The 20,386-nt window shown below is 40.0% G+C and overlaps 1 protein-coding gene across 2 annotated transcripts in view; it reads right to left on the bottom strand.

Moving 5' to 3' along the window:
- LOC6573472 (histone-lysine N-methyltransferase, H3 lysine-79 specific) overlaps window positions 1–20,386 on the bottom strand; it is a 42,997-nt gene that overhangs the window by 2,708 nt on the left and 19,903 nt on the right. Inside the window, exons 3-9 of one of the 2 annotated variants that reach the window (XM_032729537.2) lie at window positions 9,812–11,216; window positions 8,898–9,481; window positions 8,659–8,831; window positions 3,954–7,880; window positions 2,913–3,113; window positions 2,414–2,845; window positions 648–892 (exon numbers count right to left, since the gene is read on the bottom strand). In XM_032729537.2, the coding sequence (XP_032585428.1) occupies window positions 729–892; window positions 2,414–2,845; window positions 2,913–3,113; window positions 3,954–7,880; window positions 8,659–8,831; window positions 8,898–9,481; window positions 9,812–10,090 (5,760 nt within the window). In that variant the 5' untranslated portion in view covers window positions 10,091–11,216 and the 3' untranslated portion in view covers window positions 648–728. Of the gene's footprint in view, window positions 1–647; window positions 893–2,413; window positions 2,846–2,912; window positions 3,114–3,953; window positions 7,881–8,658; window positions 8,832–8,897; window positions 9,482–9,811; window positions 11,217–20,386 lie in introns of those variants that run through there. The other variant, XM_032729534.2, reaches the window with a different exon arrangement.

The raw sequence follows: 20,386 nt of genomic DNA, 5'->3' as shown, positions 1-20,386 counted from the left end.
GCCGGAACTGCCGGCTGCTCTTTATGCTGCTGCTCTTCGTGGTGTGTGTATGTGTGTGTGTGTGTGTGTTGGTATATTGGGTGTGGGTGAGTGCTAGACTGTGTGAAATCGATAACATTGGAGATGACGATTAACGATAACGATTAAGCGACGAGTAGCTAAGCCCTGAACATTTCATAAAGTTGGCTCAAATCAATGCAAAATGATGTCTGCATATGGAGTTGGGCTTGCGGCCTGTGCGTGTGTGTGTGCGGTTGTATGAATATTAAGATTAGAGCGTTACAAAAGATAAGGAAAATCATAAATCAAATCAAATCAAAAATAAAAAATTTAATGAAATTAATAAACTAAAAAAATTAATGAGAGTAATTAACCAATTAGGCACAACAGAACTTACCTCATGCTCATGTTTTAATTTTATATATGTGTATATAACAAATTATACTAGATAAATTTGTTTTTAATTCGGTTAGATTAAATTATTGAACGTAAAATAAATTATGGTTTGTCTTTTTATAGTTTTTTCTTTTTTTTTTTTTTATAAGTATATAAGCTGTGTTTTTATTTTGTACTCTGCTTCGCAACAACAACACAATACGTTTTACGTTTTGGCATTTTGTAGGGATTGTTCGTCTTGATTTTATTATTATTTTTTTTTTAATTAGTCTTCAGTATTTTTTTTTTCATGTACTTTTGGGGTTTTTGGCTTTTTGCAAATTTGGAGGTATTCAATGGTTGTTATTATTACTGTTACTACTACTATCGGCCACAACAAATCCATTAAAATTGGTAGCTGTTTGTTTCGTGGCACCAGACATAGTCGAAGTCGGTGTGCGAAGTCGACGTCTGGGATCGTAATTAGTTATAGAACGATGCGTTGCCGAATCGGTAACTGTATGGGAGTAGAGCATAATAGAAGGGATATAAAGACGAGTTTTGGATAAGTAACGGGGCGCTTAGTTGTTTATGTTGTTTTTATTTTAATAAATTTTGTCCATTGTTCGATAAATATTTTTTTTTTTAGTAATTATTTGAAAATTAATTATGCAAAAATAACATTCCAGAAGAGATTGTTAATATCCAGGTAACAAAAATTACTTCAAGTTGAATTATGTATGTTTCTTTTTTACAAAGAGCTGTTTGTGTATGTATGTATGCGTGTCTCATGTGTAAATTAATTTTGTTGCTTTTTATGAATTTAATGATATATTTGGCATGACGCGAATAACTGAATGAGAATTAGCGTTGAATGTTGCATGTTTACAGCATTTGTTCGTTTATGTTTATTATTTGATTATATTTTATGTAAGTGTTGTAAGAGTGTTAATAACTTGTTTACAATGACAGCATCGTGTCAATGGATCGGAGACTATCAACTGTTGCATTTGTGATAAGCGCGTATAGTATCTTTACATATTTATATATAAACCAAAATATATATATATATATGTATATATATACGTTTAAAATCTTTTAAAAATGTATTTGACTTCCTTTTTGCTAAGTCTATCAATTTTTAATATTTTCTCATTTATTGTAAACAACATATTTGTTTTATTATTAGTTGATCTAAAACAGCATGATTATTTTATTCAAAATTTAACAGCGATAATACAATAAATCGTTTATATGATTTCTTCAGAATATAATATTATTTATATTATTCTAGGATCTTTTGGAAGATCTTGTTTCTTGTTAGGGAATGCAACTTGTTTATGAACGCGCATTTCTCTTTATATTTTTTTATATTTTACTTTTGACTTCAGATCAAAATACGCTTATATGATTTCCGTTATCCGTTAAGCAATATATGTCGACTATTTGATTTATTATTTGCATGTTAGTTAAGGGAAAGCATTAAATTTAGATGCAGGTAGGAATTAAAAGGTCAAACTACAAAATAAAAGTGCAAAAAATGTTAAAATATTGAGGATTGTGAGAGGGAAACAGAGCAAACTACGGACAACACACAACATGGATAAAATAAAATCATTTCAACTTAAAATCTTGAAGCATGACCGAAAGTATTTTGGTTTTTGTTTATATATTTACAAATAATTATATTAATTAAAAAAATGCAATATGTATAAATTGTATAAAATGTGTAAAATGTATAAAATATGCGTGTGGATCAAGCGATGGAATTGAATTTAACTAGTGGTGCTTGAGCTGGCAGTGGAGCTCGAGGATGAGACGCTGTCAGTGTCAGAGTCGTCATCCTTTGACGAAACGGAGACGTTTGACCGTCTGCTCGTAATGGTAAGATCTTGTGCCACCACTTGGGTGGCGAGTCGGGTTTGATAGTGGTGCAATTGATGGTATTGTACATGTGCTGGTGGTGCGTGTGGTGCATGTAATTCGCGTGTGTGTGATGATGTGGCTATGTCTTGGTCTTGGTATACAAATGGCTTACCGTCATCACCGGCATTGGAGCGCTGGCCGCCCACAATGGTGGGCGTGATGCTGTGACTGGTCTGATGCAAGGCACGCAACTGCTGCTGGGCATGCTGATGTGGCTTCTGCTGGTGGTGGTGCAGCTGCTGATGGTTCGTCGATAGCTGCAGCGGCCGCTCATCGCCCATGAGTGAATTAATCTCGGGACTCATCAGCAGCGGCGGCTCCACAAGCAGCTTGCTGCGTCTGCCACACGACGACGATGAAGACGACGGCGTCGGAGACGGCGTGGTGGCATCATGCGCAGGCGGCGGCAGCGCTGACCCACCGTTGCTATTCACATACAGATGTTGATGGGCATGGGCAGGCGGCTGCTGTTCGAAATGCGCCAATTTGGCAGGTCGCGAGGGCTGCTGATGTGAGGCCAAGGGCGAGCTTCTCTTTACGCCCACTATAAATAAAAAAAGAGAATATTAATTAACTGTTGAATAAGAGATGCATGGCTTAATATAGCTTACGCTCCACTTTGTGTGGGGTGCCATTGATAGCGCCGGCAGCTGGATGATGATGATAGCTATGAGCGGGCGGCGCCTGATGCGCGAAATGCGGCGCCAATTCCAATGCGGATGAAGTTGCTGCAGCAGCTCGCCGTTGTCGCTCCTCGTTCTCCTCCTTGTATTTGCGTGCTCGCACATGATCCTGCAGCGAGGCGGCCAGTCCTGTAAACAATTTACAACGATTATTAGCAATGCGAATAAAACAAAGTTTTCATATTGTGGCGCCATCTCAGAAACAGATTCGCTCTAAGAGTCGAATCACTCTATATCCAACTAACTAAGATGCCGCCACAATGAATATGTGCTTAAGGATCAAACAATGTAATGCGAAAATCTGCTCATCAATTCATCGATTCATCATCGTTGCACTATGTATAATCTAGGTAGTTAGAGTACTTCTGATACATATGGATGACATCATTTGGAGTCTTCTTTCTAAAGCTTTAGATTTGTACATAAATAATGGGTATTTTGTATTATTTTTCAATGTTTACATATTCGAATATAATGAGAAGTATAAAATTCACTCTGTATTTGTTTGAAACGTTAATTATGATAACGTTCAGCACCATCACGAATTTGCCTTCAATGAGATCGTCAGCTTTCTCTCTCTCAGACAACAGCTGTCTTCACCTTTTCTATGCAAATCTTATCGGAATTCAGCTTGCCATCATTAATTATGTTGTTAATAAAATGATTAATTGAATTTCCATTATTGATTTAGTTTAAGTTCATAATATAATTTGGTAAAATCTTATTCAAGTTCTTTTAAATGCTTCTCTGAAAACTTGACTCAGTTCATCTCTTGATAAATATATATAGACTTAGGATTCGTTTAAAATATATGTTCTCATACAATTCAACATCTCATTCCACTTTCATTATTGAATAATTCAAGAACTACAACAGCATACAAATTTTCAAATATTTCCTTATTTGCATGTCGAGCTTTGCTCAGCGATAAGTTAAGTTAGGGTATTTCCAGTTCCAGTTCCCACTTACCTTCTAAAGGTGGGTTAGCACCGTTTAGGCGTGGTGCGCGCAACGTGCTGGCACCGCCGACTGTTCCTTTGGACTTCTGATGCTGTTGCTGCTGCTGATGTTGCTGCTGTTGATGCTGCTGCTGTTGATGCTGCTGCTGTTGATGCTGCTGCTGCTCCTCGTGAAAGTAAGCCTCAATACAGCCCATCATTTCGGCTCGCGGCAATGCTACCGACTGATAATCGCGTCCCGTGCGTCCTGTCGAGGCGCTCCTTGCTCCCGGCTGAGGCTTGTGGGCGTAGGCAACGTGCGCCAGGGTGGCCAGGTTGCTGCTGCTACTGGATGCCGCCTGGCTGTAGTTGGCCGGCTGCGGCTCTGGCGCATCTTCGTTGAGGGGTCGAACGTGCACACGCTCCGGCCGTTGGGCATTCAGATTGATGAGCAGCCGTTCGTTGGTGCGCTCGGCAAGGAAAGCGCGCTCCATGAAGTGAGCAGCGCTGCTGTTGCTGCCGTTGCCAGTGCTCATGTTGACCGCCGCATTGATGATGCTCTGATGTGAGATCTCCAGTGTTCGCTCAATTTCGCCAGTGACCAGATCCCCGATGGTCTTCCCCGATGTCACTGGAGGCGCCAGTGCCATGGGCGGTGGTGTGGGCAACGCCTGCGGCGGCTGGCTGAGTTTTTCCTGCGAGAGATGCCGACGCAGAGCCATCTTCGCTGGCGACACCTGCGTGTAGTCCGGTTGCGAGCTGTTGGAGCTAGGTCGGCTCGGGGGTCGAACGGTTAGCCGTTCCACACGATAGCCAGCATAGTCCGAGTTTGCGGAACTCGCCCGTGGCAATAGCTCCTGGTTGTGCTGCTGCGACTGTTGGTGTTGCTGCTGCAGCTGTTGTTGCTGTTGTTGTTGCTGCTGCTCTGCCAGTTGCTCACGACTACCTGAACGCTGCAGCAGATTCTCGGCTGGCGCCTTGAACTCTGCTGAGGTGCCCGGTCCCTGATGGTGATGATGTAGGTGACCCAGTTGTGCATGATGTGCGAGTTGATGTTGATGTTGCTGCTGCTGCTGCAAGTGTTGCTGCTGTTGTTGTTGCTGCTGCTGTTGCTGCTGCTGTTGCTGCTGCTGCAGTCGCTGCTGTGCCACATGCGCCAGCATAAGCGCATGTTGCTGTTGCTGCTGCTGCTGCGCCATAAAGTGCTCGTAGCTGTTGGCGCTAACCGAGGCACGTCGTCGATGAAAGCCCAGATCGGCGGACGTGGGCGGCGCTGCGGTCGAGACGCCGTGGCTAGCGTAGAGCGTTGCCATATGCGCCGACGATGCCGCTGACGATGACGGCGGCGGTGGTGGTGGCGGCGGCGGTGCTGATGCACCTGGTCTTGCCGGCGAGTACTTGGACTCCTTGAGCAAAACCGTTTGCCCATATTTGCTCGACAGCTGCTGCAATTGCTGATGCTGCTGCTGGTGCTGGTGCTGTTGCTGCTGGTGATGTTGCTGCTGGTGATGTTGCTGCTGCGGCTTGCTGCTCATGTAGGCGCTGCCATAGGGCAAATTGGCAGGCGGCGGCGGCGCCGTGGACGCAGCAGCTGCTGCCCGCGGTCCCGGCAAAGGTGGAGTTATCGGCGATATCGTCGTGTTCGCATTCAGGTGCATCAGACCTTGCGTCGAGACTGTGATAATATTGTGCAAATTGTTGGCGCTGGAAGCTTGGCCCATTTGCTTGCTGCGCTTCGACGCGGGCGACTGCAGCGGCGCTGGCGGCGCCTCAATGATGGGCATCGCTTTGCTGCGCTGCTCCTGATCCTCGTTGAGCGCTGATGTGATGATGCTCTTCAGCCTGTCCTCGAAATTGGCCACCTTCGGCGACTCCTGCTTGCGCCCCAGTCCAGGCAGCTCGCACTTGGGCAACAGCACGGCTTGCTGCTGCGTCTGCTGTGGCGCCTGGGACTGCTGCTTGGGCGCCGGCATCAGGGTGCTGTCCTTGTACAGAGCAGGCGAGGTCTTCGGCTCCGCTTTGGGCTTGCCATTCACATAGCTAATGGGGTTGGCGGTGCTGCTGGCACTGCTGGCGCTGACTGCAGCTGGCGGCGGCTGGAATTTGCCCGCCTCCACCTGGCGACAGGTCTCGAGTATCTTTTGGGCCAACACCTCGGGATTGCTCTCCTGTATCTTACCCACCTCCGGCACCTCGGGCCACTCCTGCGAGCGTGCCCGATGCTCGCGGCTGCGACGTGACGCCTTCCCGCTTGCCACCTTGGTGCAATTCGTTTGCGCCGCCGGCGTTGCAGCATTTGTTGGCACGGTGGGGGCGCCACTGGCCAGGCTGATATTGGTGCCCTGGGCCAGCAATGCCGCCGCCGTGCTGCGCTCTTCGGCTGACTTTTGCAGCGAGCTAGTCTCCTGTTCGATGGTGGAGACCTGTGCAACGAGCTTTTTGCGCTGGCTCAGCGTGTTGGCGATTTCCTTCAGCACCAGTTCCTGGGCCGCCGTTTCGGACAGCTCCTGGGGCACTTCGAGCTTGATCTTGCTGTTGCCGCCATTGGTGGTAACGGTGCACAGTTTCTGATATTCGGGCAGATGCTTCAGATGCTTGCTCAGCAGCAATTTCTGTTCGCTCTCATAGACGGTGACCTCGTTGCGCATCTTGCTGACCGCATGCTGCAGATCCTTGTGCCGTCCGACAATCTCCTTGGCCTGCGCTATCAGATCGTTGGGCGAGTTCACGTTTATGCCCAGCTCATTCATGCGCACCTTGAGCAGCGTCACGCTGTCATCGATCAGCACCTTGATCTGCTTGTCCAGCTGGCTGGCTCGATTCTTCAAGCGCGACATCCGCTCCTGTTCCTGGGCAATTTGCTTCTGCACCTGCGGCACATATGTGCTCGAGCGCATCTGCTCAATGATCGCCATATACTGAGAGCGGAACACATCGAGCAGTATCTGCAGCGCGTATGGCGTATCCTGTGGCGCCGCAGGAATGTCCAGTTCACGATGCGACATGTCGCCAGTGAGCAGCGACGTCAGCTGCTGGTCAACTGTGCCCGGTGCGGCGGGCAGCTTCTTTGTCATCGCATCCAACGAGGTGCTCAGCACCGTCTGCTTGTGCAGCACATCCAGGCCGGCGATCTTCAAGCACTTGCGACCGCGTTGTCCCTTCTTCATGCGGCCCTTGCGCCCGGGACCGGCACTGGCTGCGCGCGGCTGATCCTCCTTGCTGCTGGAGTCCTTGCTGGCCGAAGCGGACGTGGCGGATGCAGCAACAGCAGCGACTGCGGCCGCCTCCTCAGCTTCCCGCTGCGCAGCCGCTGCCGATTTGCTGGCAATGGCCGCCTTGCGTGTTAGCTTCTTGCGCTTCTTCAGCGTGGTGACGGCGCGTGGTGCACGTCCCTGGTGGCTATTGCTATTGCTGTTGCTGTTGTTGCTGTTGCTATTGTTGTTCTCCTCGTCATCTGACTGGGAACTCTTGCCCTTAGAGCTGCACCAATCCGACCACACTTTGCGCGTCATTGGCCCATTCGAAGCGGACGTGGTGTTGGTCGCTGTGGTGGTGTTTCCGCAATTTCCATTGTTCACCTCCCCATCCGCATCGCTTTCCGTGCTGCTATCCATATTCAGATTGCGTTGCTGCATCTGTTGCTGATGCGTCTGCTGTTGCTGACCTTGTTGCTGCTGTTGCTGCTGTGCACTTGCCAGCTGTTGGCGCGTCTTGGAGGCGTGCTGTCCACTGCCGTTGCCGTTGCCGTTACCGTTGGAGCCGCTAACATTCGCCGGCGACTGCGACTGATGCCGCTGCTGAGCTGGACCGTTAAAGATCTCCCTCTCTCGCTCGCGCTGCTGTTCCCGTTGCTCCCGCTGCTGGCTATTGTTATTGTGCTGGTTGTTGTTATTGTGATTATTGTTGTGGCCAGTGTTAGCCTCACGTTTGGCGCGATCTCGTGTGGTGCGAACGGTACCTGAAAGAGATTGAAATCCAGATTTTTCAATTAGAAACGTTTGGCACTGAATTTGCAATTCTTTTTATTTATAAAATGAAAAATTCTTGTAATCTCCTATAAATGCTTTCCGTAGATTGATCCACAGGTTTGTAAAATATATAAACTCAAACTTGAAACAGAAAACCTTATCAAATAATTTATTAAATTTTTTTGTATTTTTATTTTTTTAAATAAATGATTTTTGTATTTAATTTAATTAAATAAATATATTCAAATAAATTATTTTGAATCCCTTTTAAAAGGCTGATAAATAAAATCTTCATTTAAATAATTAATATCACATCTAAATTATCAGCACTATGAAATATTAAACATTTACTTAAAGAGTAAACCATCATAAAATTTTGTTCTATTTTTTATATTCATATACCATATTAATTACCTAATAACCAAAGCACATGCAATCTTAGACTATTAATAATTTCAAAGTTCCTTAAACTCAATACTCTTTTGCCTGTAGCCTTTCATATACCTTTAATTATGCATTCTTAGCCCTATCAGAACATGTACTTAGATATATATCGAATATAGATCTGTTGAGCTTAAGATACTTATCGATAATGACTGATCATAAATGACTGGAAATGATGATCTTCTGATTGATGACTGACTGACTGACTGATTTGATCATGACTGAGATTCGAGATTGATTTGTGACTGAGTGAACGTGTGCTGTATATATGTATATATAGTATCGCCTGCTTCTCCATTAGGCTCCCAGCTTCCTGTTACTTACCCACATGCTCGTGATCACCGCCCTTGGTTTTCAGGCGCTGAAAATACCGCTCCAAAATGGTGCGATCGATCACATGTAAATAATATGAAACCGGCTTGCAGGTCCACGAGACGGAGCCCTTCAGCGGCGGTATTTCGCTCACATGCATAATGGTGCCAATATCAGAAAGGTTTCTGTAATCAAGATGAAATCGTTTTCAATTAAATTGGAAAATAATACATTTGAATATAACGACTCACCGATCTGTGATCCGAAAGTTGAGTGGGCAGAACGATTTGGATGAAACAACTCGAGCGCCATCTCGCAAATCGGCAAATCGCTCCTTTAGCTGATGATCCACGGTCGGACCGAAGGCAAAGTTATTGACAAACACCAATGTAGAGGAGGTGATTTTCTCGCGATGCTCATCGACCAGAAAATCGCCCTTGATCAGTTTGTACTCGCAGTAGCGTTTGCCAAACCATCCCATATACTGGCGGAATATCTGATCCATGCGTTCGGCATAGCGAGCGGGCGTATCCGCCTTCTCGATACCAATGCATGTTTTAAGCGGAAACGATCCGGCCATTTGTAGTACCACCTGTCCCACACCGGAACCGAGATCAATGAACGTGTCCTCCTTGCTAACGGTGACATGCTTGAGCATTTGCTGTACCAGCTCGTACGATGTCTCGCCATAGACCTCCGGCGAAAAGGGCTCGTACTGATTAAGCTTGTCCGGATCGAGCACGGCAGCATTGTAAACTAATTGCAGTATGTGTCTTAAAAGGCTAGGGTGAGCGAATTTATTCAAACGCTCGGCGGGCAGTGAAGTTCCTTTTTCCTGTAAATATCAGAGCAAATAATTAGTTTATATTTCATGGGCTGATAACGTAGGGGTTCTCTAATGGAAGCTGTTTTAATGATCTAAAATACTGTCGTAGCTCGAAAATGAGAGGTACTTAGAAATTGTATTCGAAATTGATGTTAATATATATTTATATTTATTTTAATTTTGATTTTTTTTTTTTAAATTTTTTAAATAGAAAAAATGTTTTTTTATTTTTTGCTTTACGTTTACGAAACTCTCTTCATATTTCTTTATAGTATGTATGTAGGGACAAATATCATAGCTATCTGCATAAGGAAATGTGGGGTAACTGAATGTACTTACCAATGCAACAATACTGTCGACAGCTTTGTTGAAGCGATCGACAAGATTTGTCATAGTCTTATAGCAGGCAGTGTCAATGTGATTGAGGTTGATCTCCTCGAATGCGGATGAAATGGATGGCAGCTCATCGCATACGAATTTAATTGTATCGATAATGTCGATGCCATTGTCATGCTTATCCTGTCCATGTCCCACCTGCAGTGGCCAGGCAAATGTGATGGTATCGGAGGAGCCAGCTGGCGAGCGCAACACCAAGTCTTTGACTTGAGGTGTTGCCATATTTTTCCCTTGCCAGCTGTGCGGCAAAAGGTCAATGGGATTCGAAACACCAAAACAACGTCACGTTGTTGTTTTATGCTTCGCAATTGGTCTTCTAATTGTTGTTATTGTTATAGATGTATGTTGTATATTGTATATATTGCTGATCAAATTATTTGAGTTGCTTGCAGTGTTGTTGTATAATGAGCATGAGCGTTCATATATCATGTGCTATATATGCATAATGAATATATTGATGCTGATGCTGATGCTGATTTTGATGTTGATGTTGATGTGGATGCTGATGTCGATGCTAATGATAATTATGATGATGATCAATAACGTTGGCAGAGGAGCAGTGTTGAGGCGTTACGCGTTACGTTACGTTACGTTTCGGTTTGTTTAACTTAAGGGTTTGCGTTACAATTACGATGACGATGATAGATTGGTTGTTTGTTTGTTTCTTTGTCGTCTTAGGAACAGTGGCAGCGTTGGGTTAATTATGTTAACGTCTATATTGGGCTAAATTAAAAACAAAACAAAAAGAAGAAGAAGAAACTATCCTCTACTTGATTCTGTGTGCGTGACGCTATGTTACGTTACGGCCGTTACGTTATGGCTGCTACAATCTCTGCTGCTTCTGCTGCTGCTGCTGCTGCTGCTGCCGCTCCCACCCACAAATTTGTCTCGCTCCGTCTTCTCTGCCTCCTCGACGTCGTCGTCTTCCTCCAGCAGCAGTGGCAGCCAATGGAACAGCAACAAAATACAAAAGTAACTGATGATAGTTGCGTAATTTAATATTTTGCTGTATGTTAAGAAAACGATGCATTTTCCTCAATGTGTGACAACATTTTCGACTATCATATGTCGAAGCTAGTGTTGTTTTTGTTGTGGTTGTTTTTGTTTTTGTTGTTGCTGTTGCTGTTTCTCTTGCTCTTGCATTAGTTTCCTTTCATCGACTTGCATTCCAGCAATTGCATTTCATTTCATTGCGTTGCTCGGAACGCGCGCTCTGCCTATGAACGTTACGCATGATGCGCGCACGTCGTTCAGTGTTGCAAAACGTCGTATGTATGTGTAGAAGTCAGATAAGTTTCTTTACAAAATATTTATTATATTTCTGTTTGTTTGTTTGTTTGTTTTGGGTCTGCAAGAAGAAAGAGAAGAAACAGAGAAATGGTAGAACATAAATAAATAAGGCTGGAAAATGCTTTAAAAATAAAACAATCAACACAAAATGTTTATAACGCAGATTTCACCATTTTCAATGGGCTTAAATTATAAATTAAGATGTTAAAAACGAAATTGTGAGATACTGATAATGAGCGTGCTTTTTGCTAATGTTAGTTTAAAGTAGAAGCGGTTTTTGATGAAGGAATACGTAATTATTTATAATTATTATTAAATGAGTGCGCATTAATGTGTGAAACGAAGTAACGCACTAAGTTATTTAACACTATAAATTTAAAACTATATAACTAATTTAATCAGTTAGTAAATATCAGCGGTTTAATCAGTATATTCATAGCCTATGCATTACCAGAGTTTTGTAGAGTCAAATAAACTAATCAGAACAACACTTATAATTTCATATACTTAGTTTAAATTATAGAATCAAATATTCAATAATATTATATACATTCAAATTTAGTTTAAGATATATTTTTAATTCAACCTCCATTATAATGGATAAAATGTCTCGGCACTTATTTTCAGTTGAGCGGAAGACAAATTGTAAAAGTCTATGGGTTTATTTTAAATATATATTCATATATATATATTCATAAATTCATATACAAATAAATATTTAATTCCTTTGAATACAAGGCTGAAGTGAATGAAGCAAATGTGAATTTGATGCCCAAATTTTTGCCACATTTTTCTCATGCAGCTCCCTAAAAGCTTTTCTTGTCCAGACTTAATGTTAGTTATTTAGCAATTCTTTGTATTTCTAATGCTCATTTATAAATCAACGCACGTTCCAAAATCTTCTTCAATTTTATTCTTTTTTTTTTCCTTTTTTTTCTCTTGCATAAAATTTTATTTCCGTACGCATTTGCTGCTTCGTGAGTGGGCGTGTGGGCGTGTCCCCCAGGACGACAATGGGACTTCATTAGCATAGCCAGAAATGTCGACAACAGCCAAAGTTATTTTAATTCCCGCCTCTAGAGGAGGGAATGCTGGGCGAATGCTTCAGAAAATCAATAACAACCCCAAAGCCGTTTCCATTTGGGGAATGAAAATGGGGCTTAATTAAAGCTTTTGGGCATTGGCAACATTTTTAAAGCACCTCGCCTGGACGTTCAAACATTTAGCCGCTCTAGCGCCATATTAAAGTGTACACATATTTGCATATATCCACAAAAAAAAAAAAAAATTTATATACGTATATGGATAGACTATGCTGAAACCCACACCAATCCTGTCTGGCAACTATTCTGATAAACACACACACAGACGCACACACAGACACACACACACATGAAGCATACACGTTTATGCAGATATACATATACATAAATTCCGCTATGTATATACAATATTTGCTATGCATCCACGTGTGCCGTTTGTTTTGCATCTGTATGCGAATTCCGTGCGAATGCCTCTCCATCAGTAGATGTAGCTATAGCTATAGCTGTATCTGTATCTGTATCTGTATCTGTATCTGTATCTGTATCTGTATCTGTATATGGTGGTACGACAGCTCGCCAACAGACAACAACTGCGCTGTATTTGCCCGTCCCCTGTATCGATCCTACCACTTATCCTGTCCGGGCGGTTAACCTCACTGTGGCCAGAGACCCTTGTCTCTCCAGACATGTCTGCAGTGTGTGTGTGTGTGCGTGTATATATGTGTGTGTGTGTGTGTGCGTATGCCCGTTACTTGAGCTTAATGGCATAGCCACTTTGGCATCCGCCGGGTCAGACACAATAGCTATTTAACTGCATTAATTTAATCAATAATAACAATTTATTTCTTGTAGTTCGTTTGCTCAATTATTTTGATAATAATGCGATTGGAAAACCTAATGGCTCAGAAAGAATTACATGTCTCTGTGCAGCATAACTATAATCATGTATAATTCCACTCAGGTGCAACCGATTTTAAGCCTGTTCAAATGCAACTAGAAACTGTCGAAATTTCCTTTGATTAGTTACATTTCAGCTTTAGTTTGGCTGGCAGCAGAATGTAAGTCTAATTCCAACCATAATTAGCAATGACATAGCAGCTCTAGTTCATTAACAGAAATTTGTATGCTTCGCATGCTCTTGTCAAAGCAAATCTTTGTATAATTATATAAATTAGTCATAATCAAATTCTCATATATTTTGTTTCAGCATTTACTGCTGTCTGTATTAAATCACTTTAAGCATGGGCTGGCATTGAATAGATGTCGAATGTTGGGCACATAATCATTTACAAATATGGCCAATAGGACATATATTAGCTATATATATATTCAAGTCTGTGTTATCAGTGTGTGCTAGAATAGTACCTTTTTATGACCATATTAAATTTTATAATTTTTGTAGATAATCACAATAACTTTGTAAATAAAAAAGTAAATAAATTATAAAGAAAAATAACTCAATTAAATGTTTTCCTTTTACTTTTTCAGTTACCAAGCTAGGAATTCGAAATATTAGTTATTTATACTAAGCAAGGGTATCCGTGTATATCGATCAAAGTCTAAATAAATAATCTCTTTTTCTATTGGTTATCAGTTATTTGTACTATATATTCAGGGTCAATGTGTACATCGATCAACATTTAAATAAACAACCTTTTCTTGCCCATTACATTAAGTTATTTACACTATATAGTCAGGGTATCTATCTAGTTTAATGCAGTTGAACAAACTTTCTTAATTGTTGGGCATGACTGTGAAGGCGTGACACACATTTCAATTCCATGCCTACTCATTCGCACACACACACTCATATACTCACACACCCATACACGCACGCTAGTTGACACAATTACAGAGCGCAGGAACTTTGCCGCGCTTTTAATCAACTTAAAAAGCTCTCACAGTCCATGCCATTCCATACTATTACACTCGCTCAGAACAACAACCGCCCCACCCCTCACCCAACCGCTCTGCTTGATAACTCTACGGGGAGAGTACTTTTGCATGCAATATGTCTGGGTGGCTGACACATGCGAGCAGCGCTGCCAACGCCCACGCGAGCAACTTATTTTCCCCTTCTTCTTCTTGCAGCTGTTGTTATTGTTGCTGTTGCTGTTGCTGTCGGCTCTTGCCCTGTTTTTGTTTTACGACTTTTGCCTGCCACGCAGTCTGTGTCTGTGTTGTGTTCTGTTTGTTGATATCGCAACTGAAACAACAATAAAAATAAATCGCATATAAAATGCGAGCAAAAAATCAACTAAAACTAAACGGAATTAAAATTTCAGATGCTTGCGCCCATTTCTCTCTCTATTTCGCGCTCTCTCTCTCTCTCTCCAACTCTCCTTGCTGTTTTGCTATTTTTATGAGCAACTTTTATTAATATGATTGGCCATTCTGATTGCTCATTTTTAGCCGCTGTGGGTCAAGGTCATTGTGACAAATATATAATTAGATACAGCAAAACTGTCTGTTGCCACAAGGCAAGCGAACAAATAATGCATAAATTGTGATGCGTGTGTGTGTGTGTGTAAGTTTGCATCTGTCAGCTGAAATGTCTATTAAATGCCGTTACAACAAACAGTTTTTGTGTTCGCACGCCCACTTAGGACCTATATAACACACGCTGCCCACTTGTTGGTCGACCGTAATTACATTATTTCATCGTTGGCTACGAATATAATTTTCATTTTATTATTTAGTTCTACACACATTTGCATACATACATGCCCACACACATACATATGTTGTATATATATATATGTATATACAACAATATATTCATGGTCACGTGTTTGTTGTGATAGCATGACTGAAGGTTAAATTAGTTTACGCTTTGATTTCGCGTTAATTTGTTTGACTTTTATTGCTGTTGTTTCTTCTTGTCGGCTCTAATTGTTGTTCTGCTTCTAATTGTTACACACAAAAAAAAAATAAAATAAATACTTTAACTATACGTATTTCTGTTTAGGTTATTCGCGCAAGGTCTTTCCTTTTGGGGTCAAACATTCCGTAAATAAATACTTGCCTTAGGAGAAGAGAACAAAATATTTACAACAACAATAGAAAATGAATTCTTGCTAATGAAACAATTGCCTTTTTCTGTTTTCTTTTTATTAAGGAATTCCCATGAAATGTTTGTAAAAATATGCATGGAATTATTAAGAAGTAAAAAAAAAAAACAAAAAACAAAAAAACAGCTGCAAACTGAGCTTTCCAAAGATTTGATTTATTTTCGTGTTTTGCAAAAATATATAAATATAATTTAATGTATGCATTTATGTATATGCATGTGATTGTGAGAGTGCATGTGTGCATGTATATATTCCTGGCATTAAGAAGAAAATTGTGTAAAGCTTCAGTCACATTGTTTTCTTGTTATTGTTGCAACTATGTGGCATTCCGTGTTATCATTGAGGTCATGCGCTCAATATTGATAATCAATAATGGGCGCATAAACATGCACACATACGTGCATATGTGTGTGTTGTCTGTGTGCTCAGACTTAACGCATTTTCTGAATAATGAACCAATGAGCAAGAGCATTGATTATTTCTTACAGATAAGAGATTTTAAAGAGAATATATATATTTATAATTTATTTAAAATATAAAAAATGGAAAATCAGGGTATAATAGTCTTGCTTTCTTAGCTATCTGAAATTGCTATACAGATTTGCTTGGCTTGTTCCATATTAAACTGTTACACTTCCTCTATAAAGCAGTGAGAATTTAAGGCCGTCAAATGTTTGAGGCGGACTCTAATCAGAATCGCTCAACAAACAAAAACTCTGATAAGATAAGAATTTGACCTAGTTACGCTTGAAAGCTTTAGATATGTATACGTACATAGATTCAAATATATACAAGAAAAATAAAAATAAATAAATATAACAAAAACTAAAACATATGTCTGCCAACCACAATTGGAAGTTGTATTTATTATTTTTTTTATTTAATTTCGAACAGCTTGCAACAAGTCAAACACCTGCGCCGCTGATCGCAAGAAAGAAAGAGAGAGAGAGAGAAAGAAAGAGAGAGAACAATAACAAGTGTGTGAGGGTAGAAGATATTTATACATATGTTTGTATATTTAAGAGCGTAAAGTGCAGTAGCAGTCGAGTTTGGTACGTGCCATACAGGGTAATTTCTACGTAATATACCCTGCACATAGGACTTGTAAATAAGTTATATAAGACGTGCAACAGTTTCTTTTAAAGCGTGGTTGACCTACTCTACATATTGCAGTTTCATTTTACTGGTCTGTTTAATCTGATCAATGGATATCAATATTACAATAATATGATAAATATATATGACATATAAATGTATTAACTAAATCTGATCGAATTTTAACTATTATAGAGAATCAGCTAGTCGACCATTTTCGCATATTCTAGTTCATATGCTGCGCCATTAATGCAGCTTGTGTACCTATAATTTCTGGTTGCCGAAGGATTCCAGTTGTGCTTTAGGCTTGCGGTTTCAGTTACCCCAAAAACAGCTGCCGCTTGCCGTTGCACGGTGCACGGTGCACGTTGCATGCTGCACAAAGGGGAACTTATCAAGTGACTGCAGGACGGTTAAACATAGGCACAGCAGGCAACAAGTTGTATAACGGGGCACGTGGCCAACAGACGGACGGCCAAAACCATTTTGGCCAAGCTTTGACAGCAAAATTTTAGGCCAACAACATGTGCAATAAATGACAGCAGACTTGGCCGAGCGAAGATTACATTGTAATTATATATGTACATATGTATCCAGAGCCATGTATTTATGTGCCTATGCTGTTGTTAATGCATGTATTTATTTCTCTTTCATTTCTATTTAAGGGTGTACTCAATGAAAATTGTAGCTGAAGATAAACATGTGCAAATTTGCTATTAAAGTTAAGGTTTGTTGATTTTCAGTTAAGTTGATCTCTTCGCTCTGACAAATAAAACATTTTAATATTATATTAATATAATATTATTAAATTATATTGATTTATAATATATAGATAATAATATATATTCAAGAAAAGAAAACGATCCACCTGACTATTTTATTTATTTGTTTAATTATTTTATTTATTTATTTATTTTTTTTTTTTATTTAGATTTTGGATTTGCATTCTTGATGGCCTTAAATATTTTTTTTATATTTTTTTTTTATTTTATTTATTTATTTATATATATATATATATATATATATATATATTTTTTTTTTTTTTTTTTTTTTTTTTGAATAGTCAGTCCACATTAGTTTTTCCAAATATTCTTTTATCTATAGATGATACATATAAACCAAATATCTAGAATATTTATAAAAATCTCTTTTTCGAAGTTCACAAACTTTTCCACAATCAAGTTTATTTTCTTCAGTATTCTGCTATGAAAACACTTTTAGAAAAATTGCACAGTAAAGACCTTTTAATGGTATATAAACAGTTGGCATGCCCACAATGCACTGGCGACAGAAGTACAAAGTTTTGCATACTTAAATATAGCTCAAAGAATGTTGAGAGACCTTAAGAAGCTCCATGTCTGCAGCTTGGTAAATAATAAGAAACACAAACAGCTTTAAGCAGTGGCCTAAGGCAACGACTTGAAATGCGTTATTAAAGTGCAAGAGTGGAAAGGAATGAAGTGGAACGAATGGAATGGAACAGCTCTTGAGCGTTATTTAAGGCAAAAGACTTGCTGCTTGCTTTAAACAGATTTTATTTACTTTGAGGGTTGAGATTCCACAAGAGCTCCAACCCCTCACTCATACACATACACAGACACACATATATACATTAAGCGAACGTGGGAAAAATGTGGAAAATGCGAACAAAAACGAGCAAAGTCAAAAAGGAATAGCAAAATGTTGGACAAATGATAATGATGATGAGAATAATGATGATGATGATGATGATGATGATGAAGAGAAATAACTAAACTAATGCCAGAGGGCTCTTCTAACGGAGGCACAACTGGGCCCAGCCAAACTTATAAAATATGTATACAATAATGTGGCGTGGCATGTGGGTGGCGCGTTGTTAGGCTGGGTGCCTGGGTGGCTCGAAATATGCAAAAAGTTGTTGAAAACTTGCTAAGCAAAAGGCATAAAATGTTGACAGAGTACACGTGTGTGTGTGTGTGCTTATGGATAGGCTCACTTGAGGAGGAGCCAAGTCTTAGAGACTATATAAATGCATATGTATACCTAAATATATACACACGTATGTAAGTGTGTAATAGAGTATCCCTGTCAAGCAGATCTCAGCTTCAAATAAGATTTTTATTTCTATTTCTGCTTGCACTATAAACTTTTTCGAGTTTACTTCAAATTCATAGATAAATTATAAATTCTGTTTCAGATTATGTAAATGTGCATTTTCAGCATTTTCTATGTTTTCATTTAAACAAACCCATATTTGGTAAGAGATATTGGCTATGCATTTATTAGAATTTCTGCAAGAACTTTCGTCAAGTTTTTGGCCAGGTGAGCCAATTTTGTTTATGGCTCTTGACCACACAGAAAGAGAGAGAGAGAGTGCATTCCGTATCAGTAAATTGTGCCCAAAACACCAAAGGCAAACTTTTTTAATATTGGCTTTTATGTCGGATCTCGGAAAATGTTTGTTGTCATTTGCGACAAAAACAATGCGAGAAAATGCGAGGAGGGGTCTTATGTCTGCTTATAGTTTGAACAGTTCTGACAGATTTCATTGGATGAATGTTGGCAGGGATTTTGCTGTTAAAATCCAGCAAAAAGTTAATCAATATTGTTAGATGCCAGGCGACTAAGACCAGAGCGAATAGGACGAAAGCAAAAAAGGGATTACAGCTAGAGAAAATTTCACAAAATCCTTTCATATGCTGTGAGACGAGAAGATTATTTCACAAAATTGCAATTTATGGCAGATGAAAGTTTTCCATATGCTTTGCACATTTTCGATGAAGCAGAGGAGTTAATAAATATTTATAAAATAGAAAAGCAAAATATCAGTTATATTATGTGTACTAAATCAAATACGCAATACAGTTGGCCAATTATTATTTTATTTTTAAAGTTAAGATTTCGTTTGTGAGTACGAATTTTTCACATTTGTTCCATTTGCTTTTAAAAGTATTATTTATTTGAAAAGTAATTTAGTTTAATTTAAAAACTTGTTTAATTACTTATCCAAACAAAATTTTAATTGAAATATATTGTATTTGCGCTACTTTTTTTTTCTACTTAAAAATGCAAATTTGAAAATCAAATGTATTTTAATATAAGCTAATAAGCTAAATATCAAAAATCTCATTATTTTTATGGTTAGATATAGCTTTAAAATTCAAAAAGCCCACATTTCTTGGTATCAGCACACACATACTTATATGTATATATATGTATTACTATATATAGATAATAATATATGTATGTTTTATGTATTTTTTATGATTTTTAATAAACTGGCTCTCTCAATTTACATTCATTTATGTCCATGTTTCCCATATAACTTCACTGTAATATCACTTGTTAGGCACAATGTTAAGTGAAAAAGTATATGAAATTAAACACATTAAAGTCGCCCCAAACACACATACATATACGCACACACACACACAGTAAATTTTCATTAAAGTAAAGTGCGCGCTTTAGCGTCTCCCGTGGTATTGCTTTCCTTTTCTCTCGCATAGTCGGCGCGTGGCCCACCCAACGAAATTCCGCCTGCCTGGCAACGCAACGAGCGTCGCTGTCGACAAACGAGGGTTGCTGCAGCAAAAACAACAAGTAATAAACACGACAGAGCAAAAAAAGAATATATACATATACAAACAAACAGAGCAGTGCAGAGAGCAGTGGGTGGAAGAAAAAAGACGAAGGAAAAAAGAAATAAAAGGAATACAAAACGCGCGCTCGGTGTGGACTGGGTTTAGGTTGCGTTGGGTTGGGTTGGGTTGTGCTCTTGTGGGTGGGTGTGTATGTGTGTTTATTTTTGTCCGTAGGGTTGCAGATGTGCTGAGCTGTGCTCTGCCTCCGCCTCTGCTGTGGGGGTTGGGTTGCCAGCCACTTTTTGCATTAATTGCTTTATCGATTTCTGCAGCATTTTCAACCTCTTTTTCTGCATGCTCGGCGTTGTCGTCGCTGTTGTTTTTAGCACAAGGACGTGGAATAAATATGAAAAGCAACAGAGAGCAGTCAAATGGAAAAAATCCTCTGTTTGTTATTGT

The sequence above is a fragment of the Drosophila mojavensis genome, unplaced genomic scaffold (genome assembly GCF_018153725.1).
Source record: "Drosophila mojavensis isolate 15081-1352.22 unplaced genomic scaffold, ASM1815372v1 contig_16, whole genome shotgun sequence".
NCBI classification, from domain to species: Eukaryota; Metazoa; Arthropoda; class Insecta; order Diptera; family Drosophilidae; genus Drosophila; species Drosophila mojavensis.
This window is presented reverse-complemented; position numbering and strand designations above follow the sequence as displayed.